Raw genomic sequence first — 21,028 nt, 5'->3', positions numbered from 1 at the left:
CCCAAGCGGCTGAGGTGCCTGAGCACCTGGTCTCTGTGAGCGCATAGTAACTCTCGGGAGTGGGCCAGTATGAGCCAGTTGTCGAGGTAGTTGAGTATGCGGATGCCGGCTTCTCGGAGCGGGGCAAGAGCTGCCTCTGCGACTTTCGTGAAGACGCGAGGGGACAGAGACATGCCGAAGGGGAGGACTTTGTACTGGAATGCCTGGCCGTCGAACGCGAACCGTAGAAAAGGTCGGTGTCGCGGCAAGATTGAGACGTGGAAGTACGCGTCCTTCAGGTCTACCGCTGTGAACCAATCTAGGTGTTGGACGCTTGTCAAGATGCATTTGTGCGTGAGCATTTTGAACAGGAGTTTGAGCAGTGCTCGATTGAAAACTCGCAGGTCCAAGATTGGTCGTAAGCCGCCGCCTTTCTTGGGTACAATGAAGTAAGGGCTGTAGAAACCCTTCTTCATTTCGGTTGGAGGGACAGGCTCTATCGCGTCTTTGAGTAAGAGAGTAGCGATCTCCGCGCGCAGGAATTTGGCATGTTGGCCGTGCACTGCGGTAAAGCGGACGCCCGTGAAGGGGGGCGGGGGCCTGGCAAACTTAATTGCGTAACCGAGTCGGATGGTCCGGGCCAGCCAGCGAGACGGGTTGGGAAGTGAAAGCCACGCATCCAATCTCCGTGCTAGGGGCACCAAAGGGACGGTTATTTTTGACGTACCCGGCGGGGCTTCGCAGCAGGGTGGAGCAGGTAGTACGCCGTCGGGAGGCACGGACACGTCCTGAGGCTCTGGTGCTGAGAAAAGACTCAAAGCACTTACCTTGCTCCATACATCCGGCAGGGGGCGGGTTGGTGACTGAGGAGGAGGTCCTTTAGTGGCGTCCTCTGGACTCGTCAGAACCGGCCGGCCGGGGACAGTCGTGGGGCTGAAGGCGGATCTGGGGCCGCGTTCAGCGTGCCGGGACTGTTGAGGCCTGGCGGCAGAGTGCCGTGAGAACGGCATTTGCGGGCCAGGTGACCCAGAGACAAAAAAGGAAATAGCTCTATTATTGAGAATGTGAGTACCGCAGCCCCCGTTAGGGGGTGTGGCAAATGAAATTAATTCAACAAAAGATTCTCCTCCCGGCCCTCCACCGGGGAACGGAGTGGTCTTACCAGCTCCGGAGCTAACGTTTCAGTCTCTGGGTCGTCATCTCAGGAGTGCCTGGGAGCCTTCCGGGTCCTCCAGGGGGTCCGTGAGATGAGGGGGCGTCCATCTTCTGCGGGGAGCTCGACGCCAGGGCGGAGAGCTGGGCCCATGTTTGTTGAGGCAGAGCACCGCTTTTCTTTCTTTCTTGAAAGCCTCAGGAGGACGCCCTCGGCGAGCAGACAGGGCATGGCCTCTGGCGGCACGTTTGCTGCAGGGCAGGATGTGTGAAATAGCCTCCATCTGTTTCTTCACCACTGAGGGCTGCTGGGTAGAGTCGTCTACCTCCTCTACTGCGACCAGGTCCAGTCCATGTGTTGAGTTTCCGGACCACAAGGGGGCCATTGCGTGTTCGAGTGCAGTTCCTGCAGCACGTCAAGAACAGGACTACTCAAGTGCACATTTTTGGAGCCTTGACCCGGCGGACTGCTGGGGGGGCCATGGTGTGCGGGGGGAGTGGTCTGGGACCGCTCTACCGCCGAGGGTAGTGAAAGCGGAGGAGCGAGGAAGCTTGGCTTGCTCAGCTCGTCATGCACATCCGAGAAGAAAGGAACCGGGGGTGGGTGCGGCTGTGAGCGGCGCACATGCCCGTGGAACCAAACAAGTAGCCGTGAGGGGGAGGGGGACGGGATTTTCCGGTCCAACCTCGCGCTCGCTGTACCCGGGGAAGCATATCGGACCTCTGTGCATCAGGCTCAGACTGGGCGGGCAGACCCGATGGTGGCGGAGCAGACGAGTCATCAGCATCAGACGCCGCTGTAACGCTCCGCGATGCAGCGGTGATTATCGTCATCCAATCCCGGGAGCTCAAGGGACCGGCAGGCCGGCCGTGAAGCGGGCCGCACTCATCCCGAGCAGATGGGAGCAAGCAAGCGTGCTGGGGAGGCTGGTGGTTCGCGGGGGGGTACCCGGCGAACACAGCCCGTCTTTATCCCCAAATCACCTTCATCGCCCGCGGCGCCTGCCCCAATCCCGTGGGAAAGAGGCGAGGCGCGGGGGGCGGCTGAAGTGACTTTCTCTCATGACAAAAGAAAGCCTATGACCGCAATGCTGCAACAGCTATGTTCTCGCACTGACAACATAACCTTATTGGAGAGAAAACGCTCATCCCGAGCTCGGACAGAAGCCAGCAAGCGTACCGGGGAGGCGGGAGGCTCGCGGGGGGGTACCCGGCGAACACAGCCCGTCTTTATCCCCAAATCACCTTCATTGGCCGCGGCGCCTGCCCCAATCCCGTGGGAAAGAGGCGAGGCGTGGGGGGCGGCTGAAGTGGCTTTCTCTCACTACAAGAAAAAGCCTACGACCGCAATGCTGTCATGGCTATGTTCTCGCACTGAAAACATAGACCATTCATAAAAACGCTGGCTGCGTGTAATTGCCACCCAGGTACGCCAGGCAGTTTTTATGACCATAGGAGGTGGGAGAAATCGACCGCATCCGAAAACTACACAGAGGCGGAAACACGTCTTTAAAAAGACGCGTCCTGAAAAGGACGTTCAACGCCGCTGTGTATTGCTGTTTTAGAGAAAATCGCTCTCTTAAACAACTCTCTTAGAGTTGGGATTCTGCACTGTCGAAGCACCCAGGGGCAATTGCACTGCCGTGCAAGAAGGAGAAATCGCCGCTGTAATGCGCCCTCAATCCAACAGCATGCAGAGCGTCAGAGGAATACAGGAACTGGTGTGATCTCACGCGAACAGCATGCACAACCATCGGTTCCGAAGAAAATTTCTGAATGAACTCTAGTATTTGCCTCACCTTTATGCCCGTATGTCCGGGGGCGGGGTATGCAAATACTGACTGCCAACTTCTCATTGGCCTTTTTTCAATGGATCAGAGGCATATTCGGCGCTCAAGAGAGACCCCTAGTGTCGCTTCTCTGACACAACGTGGAGAGAGCGACAGACGGGGAAAGCCCCTTTACCCTTTAAGCTCCGAAGATGTTTTTATAGATTTCCTGTTTCAGTAGCATGCACAAAATTCTGGACTTTTTTAACCCAGAGAAGGTCAATTGTTTGGTATTATTTTAAAGACAACTTTTAATGATATACTATAGATTATAATAAATTATGAGACCTTCTAAGAAACTTCTGAAAACCTATTTTGTTTTGTTCCCAATCATGTCACTTGTAACAGAGTAAAATTTTCTATTGATACATCAAAGCAATCAAATTTATATCATTACAAAAAATAATAAAATGTCTCCAAGTGTCCAAAAGCCTCTCCAAACTAATAAAACATTATAATTGTACATAAGAACTAATTACACATGCAGATACAACAATGACTAAAGGTATGCTCTCTCTCCAAATCATGCAGGCATGAGTAACGAGATCTCATTCAGTTATTTTCTGTGTCATTTGAGCTTTCATTGAGTCTGTTTCATGTACTTGGCACATTCTGCTATTGGCCATATGTAATTAGAGTGAACGATCCTCTCTGCCCATATTTGGATGGCTTCCACTTCTCGTTGCAGCAATCTGAATCCTAATACGTTTGGTTTAGCTTCCATGTTCCGTTATTACATAAGGTTACATCAACAAAACTGACTTTATGGGTTTGATCAAGGAAGAAATACCACTTTTTACAGAGTAACAGATAAAGCTTCCATGTGCAGTAAATCTGTGTTTTTGTCTCAACCAGACACAACCGTGATATCTCAAACGAAAAATCTTTTGATTGCTTGGTTATGATTTTGTCACGTTATGTTGCAGTTTGACTTTCAGTGTGGACAGACAAATTGTTTAATCTTACCTGGTTAGGAAAAGGTGTGTCTCATTTACTTTTAATGCATACAAGTTGTGTTTTTATGTGAACAGAAAAAAGAACGTGGGGCAAGATCTTTGAGTAAAGCAAAGTATCATTCTCAAAACCATTAAACACCTTTTAGGTGGCCTATACAAGCCTATACTAAACATGACTGGCTTAATTTTTACGCCAAACCTATCTCAGATTTAGCTGTAATGCACATCTTTTTTGTCGCTTCAAAATAAGTCAAACTTATTAATTAAGTAATTACATTTCTAATAATAATATATTCAGTATAAAGAATATTGGCAGAACACATTCATGTTTTTAATGCTTCTGGAGTTGTGTATGTGTGGTATTCGTCGGTTCTTAATGTAATCGTAAATTTCAAATAAATTTAAGTTCAAACTTATTGATGAATAATGATTTATTTGTGAACATGTTTGCATGCAGATTTTACACACAGATATGCTAAGTTAGTTAATGAGGTCCAGTTTTACAAATGGTTGTATTATAATATTTATTTCACAACCCTTTGTTTCGAAAAAGTTCCTATGCATATCTTTTTGATATATAAAGTGTTTTCATGCACACATCCTGTATAATATTGCTGTATATCCTCTAAAAGTGTGTTAATGCCTTTCAGACTTGAATTTAAAAACTCAAACGAGAAGTGCTGTGTCTGTGCGAGAAGGCCAGGGGGTAGTTTTACTTTGTGGCACACCGTCGTATTCAGGAGGTAAGGCTACAACACTGGCTTTCACAGTCTTATGCTTTTTTACAGTTCAATTTAGCTTTATTTAAAATGGCATAAAATTCTGCAAAGTTATTTAACTTTTTAGAGGCTACAAAGTCCAAACGCCTTAACACCACAAGGTCTTTTTGCACTTTATGGCCTCAAAATAATTTTTGACAAAATGTGCTCTTGCCTGATCTACTCTCTTTGAGCCTATGCAATTTACATATTTAAACTGCAATGTTTGGTGTGGACACTTATGTTGTGTTTCATTCATATGCATTTAACATAGTTTGGGCTTCTAATGTCATATGATGATACAGAAAAGTTAAAAGAAATCTTAAGATCCCAAAGTTTCCTATTTGGCCAGCCTGGTTCATTTATTTTGCAATAAATTACATATGTTTTGTGCTACGTCTCCTCTCCAGATCTCTCATTTGCATGGGTTTTCAACGAGTACCCTTACTTTGTTCAGCAAGACAATCGACGCTTTGTCTCTCAGGAGACAGGAAACCTTTACATTGCCAAAGTGGAGCCCTCGGATGTGGGTAACTACACGTGTGTGGTGGTAAACCGCATCACTAAAGGCAAAGTCCTCAGCTCCCCGACCCCTCTGGTACTACGGACAGATGGTAATTGTCTATATGACACTGATTATGTGGTCATAGGTGTTTCAGGGGTTTCTTTTGGGTTTTCATTGAACTTTGTTTTATTGAATGTTAAATAAATGTGGGAAGTTGACGTGTCCTACTGTATGACATTTATTGCAATTATTGTGCATATTTATAAAAATGTATTTGTAACAATGCAGGACCATTTAAATTTAACTAGTGAAGCCATAAATTTCATTAAAAATAACATTTTAACCTTAAATCTTAATTTAACAGTTGATCCAAGCTCTTGTGTTTGAATTAAAATGATCACAGTAGTTTGTTTTGTTTTAAGATTTGAAAGCAACACCCACAACACTGACAGTATTTTCTCTGGTCTTAACTTGACAGCATGTTTACCAGGCAGACACCTTTTTTAACATAATGAGACAGTGCAAATGAGTTCCCCATCCTAAAGTTGCAACAGCGTGTTTTATGAACCAAAGCCTGAAATTAGACACTCCTGCTTACTATCCAAGAATAAAATTTCAGTGCTAAATATACTTTGCTATAAAGTAAACAAACAATGGCTTGATAAAATATTTACCGACACTCAAACAACTGCAGCAAACACCACACCTCCCTAACTTATGGTGTCAGACTCCAGAGTGATATTAATTATTTGTTGTCTTTGTTCTCATGCTTGCTTTCTGGAAAAGTACAGTAGCTGTTCACCTACTAACATTCTTTCATAAGTGGGTGATTCTTCAATTAGGGTAATGATTTTGTTCATAAACAATCATTCTACTCAAACTCTGGAGCAATTTTGGGCTGCTGCCTGCATTTTTTCATACTCAAATTTAAAAGCTCAACATTTACACATACTATGGACTAATTGCTAAAAAATTGTCACCTTTTTTTAGAAAGCCCCCCCAAATAAAACAAAAAAGACATTTCTTTATAAATAATATTGACTAATATTAAAAAGACTTCATTAATAGTATCATATACTGTATGTTTACATTTGTATATTTGTTTGTAATTCATGTAATTCTGGTTCTGATCACTCCCAAAACCCAAAACCCTTTTCTCTATCACCATCCATCACAATTAGAAGATCTGAAATGTAGGTGGTGCTCTAACGGATTTCAGCCTTCAAAGATGTGCTCGTCCATAGACATTCAGTCTAATATTCAGTACATGCACCAACCCCCATTGTGCCATTGAAAATCTTGGCCTCTGAGTGAATTATAAGCTCAATCTTGGTTTCACAAGAAACTGAGATTCTTCTTTTTGCGACGATATAAAAAATGTTATCACCAATAGCATATATTTCCGATGATTTGTTTAGCATGCTTTTTATGGACATCTAAGATATAACATTGGATTATTCACCCAAGCAAGCTCACAGAAAAGTACAAAATAGCACATTTTTTAGAACATACATAAAGTAAAAGCGGATATAACGTTTTTGGCTGCTTGGGGCTTACAGCTGCACTGATCAATGCATACATGAGACATTTGTATATGATGTCTTACAGAAATCATATTTCACTTTATTGAAAATCATTTGAACTGTGTTATTAGGGCAACACAATAAACAGCATAGTCATATTTCTGAGCAACAGAGCTTTCATTTGATATTTGACTTGTCCATTTAAGTGCTATGTGAAAGAATGTTATATTCATATTAATATTACTACCACATTATCCATATGTGGCGCTTATTTGCAACGTGGATGATTTAAGGCATTATTTAGCTATTTTCTGTGACATAAATGCAAACATTATGGTATTCTATGGAAAGTTCAGATTCTAAGCTTTCAAATGATATCACTTCTGTATCCGGAGACTTTTGCGTTTTAAACGTAATCTTATTTCGCGATATAGCGCCCTCCTATGGATGGCAGGTCCTTAGAGTTTAAGGATAGGTTACATTAGCTGTAATCTTTTACTACTGAGTATATTTAATGACTTTTTCCTCATTTCTTTAAGTGTTGAATTGTCACATTTTGGGCTTGTTTCCCAATTTCCACCAATGAAAACATAAAATGTGCTACAATCCAGAAAATTTTATTTTTCACTTTTTCATTAGAACTTAGAATCTTATTTTCAATTAATTTTGTATTTATGTGTACATTTTACCTTGATTAAAGAATCTCCTATCCATTGTATAAAGGTGCTACTATTATACCTACTGTATGTCTCAACCTGTGTATGAAATAGGAATGAAAATTAAAGCATTTTTGTCTTTCTCTTAGGTGTAATGGGTGAATATGAGCCAAAAATAGAGGTTCATTTCCCTGACATGGTCCCAGCTGCAAAGGGATCAGTTGTGACACTGGAGTGTTTTGCTTTGGGAAAGTAAGTGGAATTCTGTACCCTTTTCAGTTACCGATGCTGCTTTCTTTCTTTGCGGGTATCCCGACTTTTCATGGCACTCCGTCACTGAGCTTAATGTGTTTTTCGACTTGGCCCTTTTCCACCTCTCTCCACCTTTTAAAGATGCTTGTCAAAGTCTGTTTGGATAATACCGTATAAGTCTATTTTTTGCCTTGAGGCAATTTTGCTGTCTCAATTGATCCCATTACTGGATGAGCTATATACGTTTTCTCAATTTCCTTGCAAAAAGAAATGAGATGGTGTCTTATGAGGAAATCTAACTCATTTAGTTTGTTAGAGCTGAGATATGAGAAGAAAGGACAGTAATCTACACAATAATAAAATGAAATAAAATCTCCATCCTAGGAGGCTTTATTTTTTCTTTATTTCCTTCTCTCTTTTCTCCTTTATTTCTGTTTTCCTTTTTATCTTTCACATTTTCACATCCCTTACTGCTTTTTTATTTCTTATTTCTCTCTCTTTCTTTTTGAAGGATGTGTATATGTTTGTATTTAATTGTCACAAGCCAGGTGGTTGTGAATAACTGTGCCACAGATGCAAATCCATTGCATCTGTGTTTTTAAAGATGGACAGATTTATCAAAATTGCTGTGTTTATCTCACGTACGAACACATCCCCTTAAACATTCACAGTGCCATGGAAAATGTAAGTGAACCCTTGGATTTAATAACTGGTCAATCCACCTTTGGCAGCAATAACCTCAACCAAGTGTTTCCGGTAGCTGCAGATTAGACCTGCACTATTCAAAAGGAATTTTGGACCATTCTTCTTTACAGAACTACTTCAGTTAAGACATATACTTAGAATATCTTGTGTGAACAGCTCTCTTGAGGTCATTCCACATCATCTCTATTGGGTTAGGTTCTGGGCTCTGACTGGGCCTCTACAAAAGTTGGATTTTCTTTTTTTTGAAGCCATTCTGTAGTGGATTTACTTCAATGTTTAGGGTCATTGTCCTGCTGCATCACCCAACTTCTACTGAGCTTCAGCTGGCGCACAGCCACCCTGACATTGTCCTGAAGGATATCTTGATATATTTGGGAATTCATTGTTCCCTTGATGATGGCAAGTGGTTTAGGCCACGAAGCAGCAAAGCAGACCAAAATCATGATGCTCCTTCCACCGTACTTCACAGTTGGGATTATGATTTCATATTGGTATGCGGTGCCCATTTTACGGCATATGTAGTGCTGTGTGCTCTTCCCAAACAATTCAGCCTTAATTTCATTAGTCCACAAACATTCTCCACATAGTAGACTCATGAGCAGAGATGTTAACCAGTTCCAATGATTCCTTCAAGTCTTAAGCTGTCACTGTAGGGAAAGTAGCCACAGTAATAAATAATATCCATTGATAGAAAGTTTGTGCACCCTTTGGAAAGGGTCTGGCAAAGTCTGGCAGCTGTAGTCCCACTTACAGTTAAAAGATCCAATCTCCTTTTTGATTGCACGCACATTACTTATTTTGATTTGAGCAATAGAAGCACAATTTCTGATACCATAGCTGTCTGATTTGATTTCCCAATTGAAATTTGTTATTGTAATGTATTATTGCAAAAACTGCTTAGTCAAATACAAGAATATCTGACATTTTTCTAAATTACAAAAACAAAATGTCTTACTTTCAGCCCAGTTCCAGAGATAACATGGAGGAGAGCGAATGGAGTTCCGTTTCCCAGTAAGGTGAAAATGAAGAACTCTAATGTCGTTTTGGAGATTCCCAGTTTTCAGCAGGAGGATGCTGGAGGATATGAATGTGTGGCAGAGAACAAGATGGGAAAGAACACGGTGCAAGGACGACTGTCTTTCCACGGTATGATTATTTCAAGCATAGTACTTTTATATTAAGTGCGCATGGCACAGAATGATTATTTTATACAAAGCATTGTTGTATTTAATGCACATGACATGAATATTTTTCTATGCCATGATACGTTTATATTTATTGTACATGGTATGATTGTTTCATACATTGTTCTGTTATATTAGGTAGCCATGCTATGATTATTTCATCCTTGGTACTGTGGGATTTGGTGTACATGGTATGATTATTTCATAATCAGTATTGTTTTTGAAGCACATGGTATGATTATTTTATCCATGCTAGTATTGTTTTGGTACACGTTGGTATGATTATTTTATCCGTGGTACAATTATATTTAGTGAACATATTAGTATAAATATTTCATACATTGTTCTGTTCCCCTTCTGTCACTCACTCAACGTTGTGTCAATTGTAGTGACACAAGGGGTCTTTCTTGAGAGCCTTGCGTACCTCTGAACTTGAGAAAAGGCCAATTTGAAATTGGCAGACAGAATTGGCATGCCCCGCCCCTGGACATACGGGTATAAAGGGAGCGTACGTGCTTCTGTCAGTCAGATTTTTTCTTCGGAGCCGAGCGGTTGTGTGATCAGCGAGCTGTGTTCACTACTGCTTCACCCACCTCTGCAAGAGAGCTTCCAGCGGCTTTCTCCTTTCTGCATGCTGTCTAGCCTCTGCCACTGGGCGCTTCGACAGCGCTTCTCTCAGAAAAGAGAGTGATTTCTCTGAAAGAGTATATTTCCTCTAAAAGAGTTTATTGACGTGTCTTTTTAAAGATGCCCTTCCGCCGCTGTGTATTTCCTGGAGTTGGTAGATATCTCTCCAGATCCGATGGTGATAGATGCTGGCTTGTGTGCCTGGGCACTGAGGCGGCGTTTGTGGATGTTTCATGTTCTTATTGCGAGAACATTACCATGGCAATGTTGCGGTCTCGGCTTTCGTTCTTAAAGACGAACGCTGCCTCTCGTATCACTCCTTCTTGCCACAGGATTGAGGACGACCCGGCTGGCGATGGAGGCGATTTGGGGATGGCAGTAGGCTCTGTTTCGCCGGGCACATCCCCACGAACCACCCACCCCCCCGGCATGCTTGTTTGCTTCCGTCCGTGCTCGGGAAGACAACGGCTCACCTCACGGCCAGTTTGCCTCCTCCCTAGAGCCAGGTCTGGATGATGATATCGCCATTGTATCTGAGAGCATTCAGGCTTCTGACGCTGAAGATTTAACTGGGCTGCCGCCTTCAGGCCAGTCTCGGTCTCAATGTCATCGCACCTCACAACTGAGTGTGCACAGTCAGTGCTCAGGTGCCTTGCTTGCTTCAAGCCAGGCACAGCGGTTCCTCTCAAACAGTTCCAGAGGCTCCAGGGGCATATGGCATCCTCGGTCACTGTCACGCCGCTCAGGTTGATGCATATTAGATCGCTGCAGCACTGGCTTCAGACTCAAGTCCCAAGATGGGCATGGCGCCGCGGCACATAACGTGTGTTAATCACCCCTTCCTGCAGTCAGACTTTCAACCCTTGGACAGACCTCTGTTTTCTGCGGACAGGAGCCCCCCTACAGCAGGTGTCCAGACATGTCGTGGTCACCACAGACGCCTCTCTACTGGGTCGCCATGTGCAACAGGCACGCAGCCGCTAGCTCCTGGACAGGGACCTGCCTGCATTGGCACATCAACTACCTCGAGTTGTTGGCTGTAGTCCTTGCCCTGAGGATGTTTCTCCCACTAGTTTGGGGCAAGCACGTCTTGATCCCTTCAGACAGTACCGCGACGGTAGTGTACATAAATCGTCATGGCGGCGTGTGCTCTCATCATATGTTACAACTTGCCTGCCATCTCCTCCTTTGGAATCAGCCGCAACTCAGGTCGCTGCACGCCACTCACATCCCAGGCGACCACAACACGACGGGGACACGCCCGCTCTGGTACTCCCTAATGTAGGCCCCTCTCAGCACAGACGCATTGGCACACAGCTGGCAAGTACGCATTCCCTCAGTGAGCCTTCTCGCACTGGTACTATGCAAGGTTAGCAAGGACAAGGAACAGGTCATCTTAGTGGCCCCTTACTGGCCCACTCGGACTTGGTTCTCGGATCTCACGCTCCTCGCGACAACACCTCCCTGGCAAATTCCCCCGAGGAAGGACCTTCTTTCTCAGGGACGGGGCACCCTTTGGCACCCACGCCCAGACCTCTGGAACCTCCACATCTGGCCTCTGGACCACTTAAGCAGTCTACCACCTGCAGTCGTAGACACGATCAACCAAGCCAGAGCTCCCTCTACCAGGCAGCTCCTGCAGGAGAGGTTGGAGGGGAGGCTGTTTTATTGGGGGCGTTGGGGAGGGTTTCGAGCGGCCGACACAGCTGCTTCTTGCACGCAACAGCCTGCTTGCACCTGTCTCAGCAGTACACGTAACATGGTTTAGTGCATGCAGTTTTTAAATGGAACCCCTAGTGTCACTACAAATGACACAACGTCGAGTGAGTGACAAAAGGGGAACTTCATGGTTACTGTTGTAACCTCTGTTCCCCGATGGAGTGAACGAGACACTGTTTCCCCCTTGCCATGGCACTATCCCTACCAATGTAATGAGCCATACCTAATTCTTGGCTCCTCAGTGCAAAAACCTGACTGACAGATGCATGTCCGCTCCCTTTATACCTCTATATCCGGGTGGGGGGGGGTTGCAGGACATGCAAATTCTGTCTGCCCATTTCACATTGGCCTTTTCTCAAGTTCAGAAGTACACAAGACCCCTTGTGTCACTATAATCGACACAACGTCTCGTTCCCTCCATCAGAGAACTGAGGTTACAACAGTAACCATGATATTATATTTGGTAGACATGATTTAATTGTTTTATGCTTTGTACTAATATATTTTTCAGCTTAGTAACAGGGTTTCCGCTCTCATGGAAAACCTGGAAATATCTGGGTTTTCTGGGCCTGGTTTCAATTGATAAAACCTTAAAGGTCATGGATATTTCTATAGTCAGTATACTTTTTCTATTTTTCCTCTGCTTTTAAATATTTCATCAGCTAGATATTACTCCTCTGTTGTGTAAAACTTGCTAAAATAGTGTAAAATGGTTTCTTTGAGTCTTTTCTTTTCACAGTTGGTCTAAATGATTTATTACTGAATCTGTCTAAAAGAAATTATATAAATCTGTATCCAGTAGTCACATATGACTGGAAAGGTAATTGAAAAGATATGGAATATCATTGAAGGTGGGAATCCTGTAGTAAATAAGTGATTTTTAAATAATATATATATATATATATTTCTTTTTTTTATTTTTTATAGAAATTAATAGCATGTTCTATGTAATCTTTGCCATATAATTTCCTCTGTTTTTGAAGTGAGTGCATGCTAATTGTTTGACATTTTCTCATATTATATTATTTTTGTCACAACCTTTCTTGCCATCATTTACCCTGAGGAATTCTGCCAGTTCTGTCATTTCACAAGAATTTATCAGTCAATTATTTTCTGATTACTTTCTGCCTTGTCTGGACTTTCTTATAGTTTCCAAAACTGCCAAAATAAATCAAGCTCACGTAATAGATTTGGCACTGCAATGCTGCAACGTGCCAAGACTCAGGAGTGTTAAATGCTAATTTGAGACACTTTTGTTGATCCAGAAAGGTGTCAAATGGCATAAGTTAAAGTTTTATACAGCATACAATTTAGAGAGATCAAAAGACTAGAAACCCATAACTCTCAACACATATTTTTCAGAATGCATAGTGCTTTTAAAATCAACAGGAAATGGTGTTTGCAATACATTTTTATCTATCTGACATATTTTCGTATCCAACAAGAAAAGGGCAGGACTTGGGGAATTGCTTTGATAATGAAAAGTGGGTGTTACATAGCTAAATTAAGACAGGTGGTTGGAGTGAGTGGTCTACATTAGAGGGATTGGTGACGTCAGCCGAAAGGAAAGTCATTTCAGAGATGAAGCAAGTTAATACATTTTACCTAAAGTTTACCGAGGTTGAATAACATGCACAGATGAATTGTGCAAAAGAAGTGTAACGTATTAGAAAAGACGATGATGTGTGATGAACCCAAGTGCAGTTTTATTTACAAACGTGATATCCAAAAAAACATAAATACAAATGTGAACAAAACAAAAACAACAGTAAGATATGGTGAAATCCTAGGTAAATTTGGATTTCTGGCCCTACATGGACCTATTATTTGTGCTAAGACAAGATTCAACAGGGTTATTAGGTACTGTAAGCAAGCATATGAGAATCATTAGCTCCTTCAATCTGTCAATTTTTATTGACTCAATAACAAGAAGAACAGAGCTCAAGCTAATGATGTGGTGATATCCTTGGATCACTATCACTGTAAATTGCTGCTTGTGGAAGAATGACAGTATATTGTGATTAAAATAGCAAATGTTTCCCATGATAAATGATAGCTACTCAATATCTGTAAATATGGAAACCTTTGGAAACATGTGGTGTGCTATTGATTTAAAGAAAACAGATATACTGTATAGAAAGAAGAAAATAACTTGTAAAGAAACCATTACCGGAATAAAATGCAAAAAAACACTATAGCATAAACTCTCAAACTCTGTGAACCCGTCGTTGTGTCCAAAAGGGGGCGATGTATTGCAGAAAATTGTAATCTTTAATTTTTTCAATCTTCAATCTTTTTAAAGATGCCTTTCTGTCTGTGTGTAGTTCCTGGATGCAGTCGCTATCTCTCCGCCTCTGATGGCCATGAGCACTGTCTCATGTGTCTAGGCCGTAGTCACGCTGAGGCTGTGTTCGTGGATGGTTCATGTTCTCACTGCGAGAATCCCCCACGGACCTGCCATTCCCCAGTACGCTCGTTTGCCCCGGTCGAGTTCTGGGACGTGACAGGCAGCTCGCCTCAGGGTGAGTTTAATGTCTCTTTCGGAGCTCGTGAGCAGGATGAGCTCTCAATTGCAGCATTGGAGAGTGGATTGGTGCAGTCATATGCTGAGGATTCGACTGGGCATCCACCTCAGGGTGGAAGGTCACGGTGCGGGCACTCAGGGAGGAAATGCCCTCCTTGGTGGTCCGGGAGCACCCCCTATCTCGATGCTCCCATCTCCTAAATTGTCCTATTTAACGACACTGTTGAGGACTTTGCCCAGCAGTTCTCAGCAGTGAAGAAGCTGGAGGCCATTCAACAGAAGACGGAGGCCATTCAACACATCCTGTCCCAGCGCGGTTCAAGGTCCCGCACCCTGTCCGTTCGCCACCGAGGACGTCCCCCTGTGGCTGCACTCAGGCGGCTCCGCCGCAGCCCGAGCCATAGAGCCCCCACAGGAAGCTGATGCCCCCTGTCTCATGGTCTGGCGCTAAGAGCCCCAGGAAGGCCCCCAAGCGCCCCTGAGATGGACGACCCAGGGAGGAATGGCCCACTGGAACCCCGGAACTGGTATCCAGGCCACTCCGTCCCCCGGTGGAGGGCTGGGAAGAGAATCCTGTGTTCCCTTTTGTTGGCTGTGGTACCCACATTTAAAAAATAGAGCTATTTCCTCACTCCCTTGGTCACACAGCCATGTTTACGGCCAAATTTATCACAACAGTCCAACACAGAACACTTGAGTTCGGCCATTGTGTGGCATCACGCCGATCTGCTGCCGCACATTCAGCCCTTGGACAGACCTTGCATTTCTGTGGGTAGGGGTCCCCTTACAGCTTGTGTCCAGGCATGTCATTGTTACGACAGATGCCTCCAAGTTAGGCTGGGGCACTGTGTGTAATGGGCCCACAGCCGCTGGCTCCTGGACAGGGCCGCGACTGCCTCGACATATCAACTGCCTCGAGTTTCTGGCGGTGTTGCTGGCCCTACGGAGGCTTTTGCCATTGATCAGGGCAAGCACGTGTTGGTCCGGATGGACAATATGGCAACGTTAGTGTCCTTTTCCATTGTGGATACGCCCAGGGTGTGAGTGACATTGTGTGACATTCTTGGGGCGTTGGGGTGGCTACGTGCAGACCAGATGAACCTGCTAAAAGGCACGCAGCATTGCTTGCGCCTGCACCGGTAGTCCACGTAACACAGTTCAGCTAGTTGTGGCTTTCGTATAGGGACCCCTAGTGTCACTACATCGACACAACGTCAAGTGAGTGACAGATAGGGAATGTCTTGTTTACTGTTGAAACCTTCAGAAGTTGTGTCCCTCTTGCCACAACGCTCTACTACCCGCTGAAATGGCCTGGACCCTGTCTCGGCTCCTCAGCACAAAACCTGAATGACCTGAAACCTGCAAGTCAGCTCCTTTTATACCTGTATGTCTGAGGGAGTGGCATGCAAATTCCATTCACCAATTCCCATTGGCATTTTCTCAAAGAGGTGTTTGGGGCTCCCAAGTGTGACCCCTAGTGTCACTAAATCGACACAACATCTCGTTCCCTCCATCAGGAAACGTCTCGGGTTACATGTGTAACCCTTGTTCCCTGAAAAAGGCGGAACGAGATGTTGCGCTGCTAAGCGCTACAGGGAACAGCTTTAGCTGTGAGCCGAGCTGAATAATGTGTGGAACACGTCAATGAACATTGACCGGAATTTATAGCCTCGGCTGATGTAATCATTAGATGCACCTGAGGCCAGGCTATAAATGGATACGTCACCAGGTGTCGTCAGATACTTCTTTTTGAAGAGCAGTCCTGGGACGTCCCAGTGCGGCAAAGCAGCGCAACATCTCGTTCCGCCTTTTTCAGGGAACAAGGGTTACACATGTAACCCGAGACGTTCCTTTACAAAAGGCTTCACTACGATGTTGCGCTGCTAAGCGCTACGGGGAACGCAATACCCACGCCGCCGCACTTGGGGCTGTCCGGACCCCTACGGTTGTGCAGTGTACTCACAAAAACGCAAGAGGTCTCAGACATGAGCTTCAAATGTTGACTCAAGGGCATAAGAGCCTTGAGTAGCATAAACATCTAAACCATTCAATTTTGATGAATGTGTGCGGAGAGGACCAGACAGCCGTATCACAAACTTGTTCAGGCATGAGCTGAGATGTCGACTCAAGGGCATAAGAGCCCGGAGTAGCAAAGCATCTAACCCATAAAGTTCGATGAATGTGTGCGAAGAGAACCCTATCGCACCACAAACTTGTCATAAAAACTGATGAATGTGAGCGGAGAGGACCAGCCTGCCACATCAGAAACTTGTTCAGGTATGAGCTGAGATGTCGACTCAAGGGCATAAGAGCCCGGAGTGCAGAACATCCAAACTAAAAAAGTCCAATGAATGTGTGCGGAGAGGACAACCTGCCGCATCACACACTTGTTTAGGCATGGGCTGAGATGCCGACTCAAGGGCATAAGAGCCCAGAGTAGCAAAGCATCTAGCCCATAAAGTTCGATGAATGTGTGCGAAGAGAACCCTATCGCAACACAAACTTGTCATAAAAACTGATGAATGTGAGCGGAGAGGACAAGCCTGCCGCATCACAAACTTGTTCAGGCATGAGCTGAGATGTCGACTCGAGGGCATAAGAGCCCGGAGTAGCAAAGCATCTAACCCATAAAGCTCGATGAATGTGTGCGAAGAGAACCCTATTGCACCACAAACTTGTCATAAAAACTGATGCATGTGAGCGGAGAGGACCAGCCTGCCGCATCACAAACTTGTTCAGGTATGAGCTGAGATGTCGACTCAAGGGCATAAGAGCCCGGAGTGCAGAACATCCAAACTAAAAAGGTCCAATGAATGTGTGCAGAGAGGACAACCTGCCGCATCACAAACTTGCTGCAGAGGGAGACCTCTAGCCAAGGTTTTAGAGGAGGAGAGCCCTCTGGTAGAGTGCGCCCTGAAACCTACTGGCGAAGCTTGACCGCGCGCCTCGTAGGCCCGGGCAATAATGAGGATGCCTCTTTGAGGGCACCCCGCCCACCAAGCCGTGGCAAACCGCAGTGGCCACATAGAACCTGGCAGTGGTGAGGCAAGTGCCCGCTGACAGTTCTTTCTACAGACAATCCAGAACTGAAACAAACTGGTAGTTAGCTGATTCTGTAATAAGAACTTTAGTAGAAGGAAACGCATGCAGGCGCATTTGCGTTACTACGTTCAGCCCCTCCCAAGGAGGAGGGGGGGGACTGGGCGACTCGGGGAGAAGTAGAGGAGACATTGCGCTATCAACAGAGGCGAAGAGGTCCTCTTCTGCCCTGTAAAATCTACCCAGATCAGTTCCAAGTGGAGGGAGCCCTAGCACTTGAAATGGTCTCAATAATCTCAAGAGAAAACCCTGTGAACCTCATTTGGTACCCTTAGGGGCCAGACATGAAAGGTTTCACAATTCGGGCCAAGGACGAGAAGGTCCTCCCTGTCCGGAATCGCCCAAGGCGAGCCGTCGAGGAGAGGAATTAGCTCCGAGAAACATATCCTGTCTGGCCAGCGCGGCACCATTAATAGGAGGCAAGATCCTTGCTGGTGAACATCGCCAAGACTTCCGGGAGCAGAGAAACCGGGGAAAGAAATACATACAGACGCATTCCGGGTCATGTATGTGTCTTAACGTCCAGACCCAAGGGGGCTGGGTGATTTCAGGGAGAAGTAGAGGAGACATTGCGCTATCCATAGAGGCGAAGAGGTCCTCTTCTGCCCTAAGATCTCACCCAAACTTGTTCCAAGTGGAAAAAGGCTGGCATTTAAAAAGGTCTCGATAACCTCAGGAGAAAGCCCTGTGTCCCTCAGTTGGTACCCTTAGGGGCCAAACATGAAAGATTCCACAATTTGGGGCAGGGATGAAATATTGCCCTGTGCCTGAGATAGAAGTTCCTTCCTCTTCGGAATCGCCCAAGGCGAGTCGTCGAGAGAAGAGATTAGCTCCGAGAACCAAGCCCTGTTCGGCCAGCCGGTGCTATCAGTAAGAGGCAAAAACCCTTGCTGGCGAACTCTGGGCAACTACTACCTTAGGGTGGAGTTCTTAACTCCCACGTTGGTATTTCCTGTCTGGACCGTAAATCTGCTCCCGTATATGGGCATCCAGGGATATAACTGACCTGAGTGACAGGAGCTTACCCTGGGCCCTAAGGAGAATCCGACGTGTCAGAAATACAACTGACAAGAACATGGGTCTCCTTGAAGATTTATGTAAGAGGCTACCGCTGCATTTTCCACCCGCACCAAGACATGGCAGCCTCAGGAGGAGGTATTTCAGGGCCAGAAATACAGCCATCAACCCGAGACAGTGACTGTGACAACCGAGCTGACGACCCTCCTATCCCCTTAAGCTGGACGACCGCTTAAGGCCGCTACCCCGCCCGTCAGGGAGGCGTCTGTCGTTAGCAGTCTGCGACAACAAGACGCACCTAGAGTGGGACCCAAGGCAGAAAACCGGGGTCTGAACCACATAGAAAGGGAACGAAGCCTGAGGCACGTAACCCTATTTAGCCCAGGGGTTTTGGCCCTTGGAAGAAATCCCCTGGCTTTTGGCCACAACAAAAACGGTCTCATGAGCAGAAGGTCCAGAGGGATCACCGTGGACGCGTTCGCCCTGAGACCTGGAAATCGTTGATACTGATAACAGTGCAACCTTGACCTAGCCTGACTTTGCTCAGGGTGATCTGAATTGACTCAATCCTAGCGGGAGACAGTTGTGCCCGCATTGTGATTGAACTCCATACGATGCCCCGATAGACAGTGTTCTGAGTGGGAGAGAGGACGCTTTTCTTGGCGTTGAGCCTCAACCCTAGAGAAACAGATGAGCTAAGACGATGTCCCTGTGCTGAACTGCCAGTTCCTGGAACTGCGCTTAGGATCAGCCAGTCGCTCTACGTAATTCAGAATGCAGATGCCCCGAGTCGCAAGGAGCCAGCGCTACATCATGCATTGTGAATGTGCGGGTAAAAAGGGCTAGGCTGAGTGAAAGAACCTGACCCTGGAAGATTTCGCCCCCAGAAGAGAACCTCAGGAACTTTCCATGTTGTGGCAGAACTTCTAAATGAAGTATAGAAGTGCGTCATAAGATCGATGGTGACCAGCCAAACGAGTTGTAGGGCTTGAGACACGACCGTCTTGTCAGGCATCATCTTGGACTTGAACACCCACGGGTAGTTCAAGCTTTAAGATCTAAGCCAGATGCCACCCCTCACCCTCCATGGGAAACGGGAAGTATTTAGTGTAATAACCTAACTCTCTCTCTGGAAGGGGAACACATACTATGGCATACTATTTTCTCTTACTAGAATTTATAGTCCTGAGGTCTTGCTTCGGGGGCTGGCGAGGGCGGCGAGACTATCCCCAATCCCTGGAGGAGGAGCACGACTCACCACGCTTTGCTTTTGAGCCTCCCTTCAGTCAGGACCGAGGTGGGTCTGAGGCTTGCTCGTCAAGCGCAGAACCCACACTCAGGTCGTCCAGGAGGTCAGCCTGGTACGCCTGAAAAACAGCATAATGTGCAGAGCAGCACCAGCCTGATCTGCTGCTTGATAAGCCCTTCCCACTAAAGTGGAGGTTGTCCTACAAGGCTTTGAAGGGAGAGAGGGCTTCTTAAGTGACGATGCCGAGCCCGGCGAGAGATAGCCCGCAAGCGTCTCTTCGACCAGCGGCATCACTGAATACCCCCGTGCCTCAGCACCCACGATAGTCGAATATAATGACGTCAAGGGTATGTGAACACGGGAAGAAAATATATATATATATATATATATATATATATATATATATATATATATATATATATATATATATATATATATATATATATATATATATATATATTATTATTATTATTTTTTTGGGGGGTTCTCCATGAGCTGAAAAAGCTCTTCATGGAGGTTATCAAAGAAAGGGAAGGGACCCATGAGGCGTTCCTTTCTTAGACTGGAAGATAAAATCTATCCCCTAATTGGTGCGTTTGGGGGTCTCTTTTCGCGTGGCCAGTCCAATCTGGCAACCGCACGAGTAACAACATCGAGCAATTCCTCCGTAGATTTTTTTATCGCGGACGGAAAGCTCGGAGGCGGGAAGAGAATAGCGATCCACCTCATGATCCGAAGAAGCGTTGGAACGCGCTTCGAGATCATGTGAAGGACCAGCTGGGTTTGGGGAGAGAGTGAGAGAAAGGGATCAACCCGTCTCTTGCTCCTCAGCCAAATCCATGCACGAGCCCCACGAACGATCTTTTCGTGAGTGCTGACTCCCGGAAGCAAGCGAGGCGAGCACGACGCACTCTGCCTGTTAAAGCAAATCGCAGTGCTCGCACCCACCCTGCTGCAACGCGAGAGCAGCATGCTCTACCCCCAAACAAACAGCAAAAACTGATGTGTGCCGTCTTCAGCTATAGAGTGTGAAGAGGGGAACACGCACCGTTTGCTTTCAGTCATTCTCTCTCTCTTTTTTTTTTTTTTTAGAAATATATATATAATATTTTCTAAACAGAAGAGAAAAATAGAACAACGTTCACTGCACACTGCCTAACATAATCTATCTCCTAACAGAGGAAAGAAAGTTTTGACAGCGTGTGTGAAACACACAGAAACAGAATCGCTCTGAAAAAAGAGTTTCTGACGACACCTGGTGACGTATACATTTATAGCCTGGCCTCAGGTGCAT

The 21,028-nt window shown here is 45.6% G+C and overlaps 1 protein-coding gene across 1 annotated transcript in view; it reads left to right on the top strand.

Annotated features, from left to right (window-relative positions):
* Nucleotides 1-21,028, top strand: part of cntn3a.2 (contactin 3a, tandem duplicate 2) — a 95,233-nt gene that overhangs the window by 30,251 nt on the left and 43,954 nt on the right. Inside the window, exons 4-7 of the mRNA XM_052091309.1 lie at nucleotides 4,567-4,659; nucleotides 5,085-5,288; nucleotides 7,508-7,610; nucleotides 9,277-9,461. Coding sequence (XP_051947269.1) covers nucleotides 4,567-4,659; nucleotides 5,085-5,288; nucleotides 7,508-7,610; nucleotides 9,277-9,461 — 585 coding nt within the window. The remainder of the gene's footprint in view (nucleotides 1-4,566; nucleotides 4,660-5,084; nucleotides 5,289-7,507; nucleotides 7,611-9,276; nucleotides 9,462-21,028) is intronic.

This window comes from Xyrauchen texanus, chromosome 25, assembly GCF_025860055.1.
Source record: "Xyrauchen texanus isolate HMW12.3.18 chromosome 25, RBS_HiC_50CHRs, whole genome shotgun sequence".
Lineage (NCBI taxonomy): Eukaryota > Metazoa > Chordata > Actinopteri > Cypriniformes > Catostomidae > Xyrauchen > Xyrauchen texanus.
Note: the sequence above shows the minus strand (reverse complement) of the source record. Positions and strands in the feature narration are given on the sequence as shown.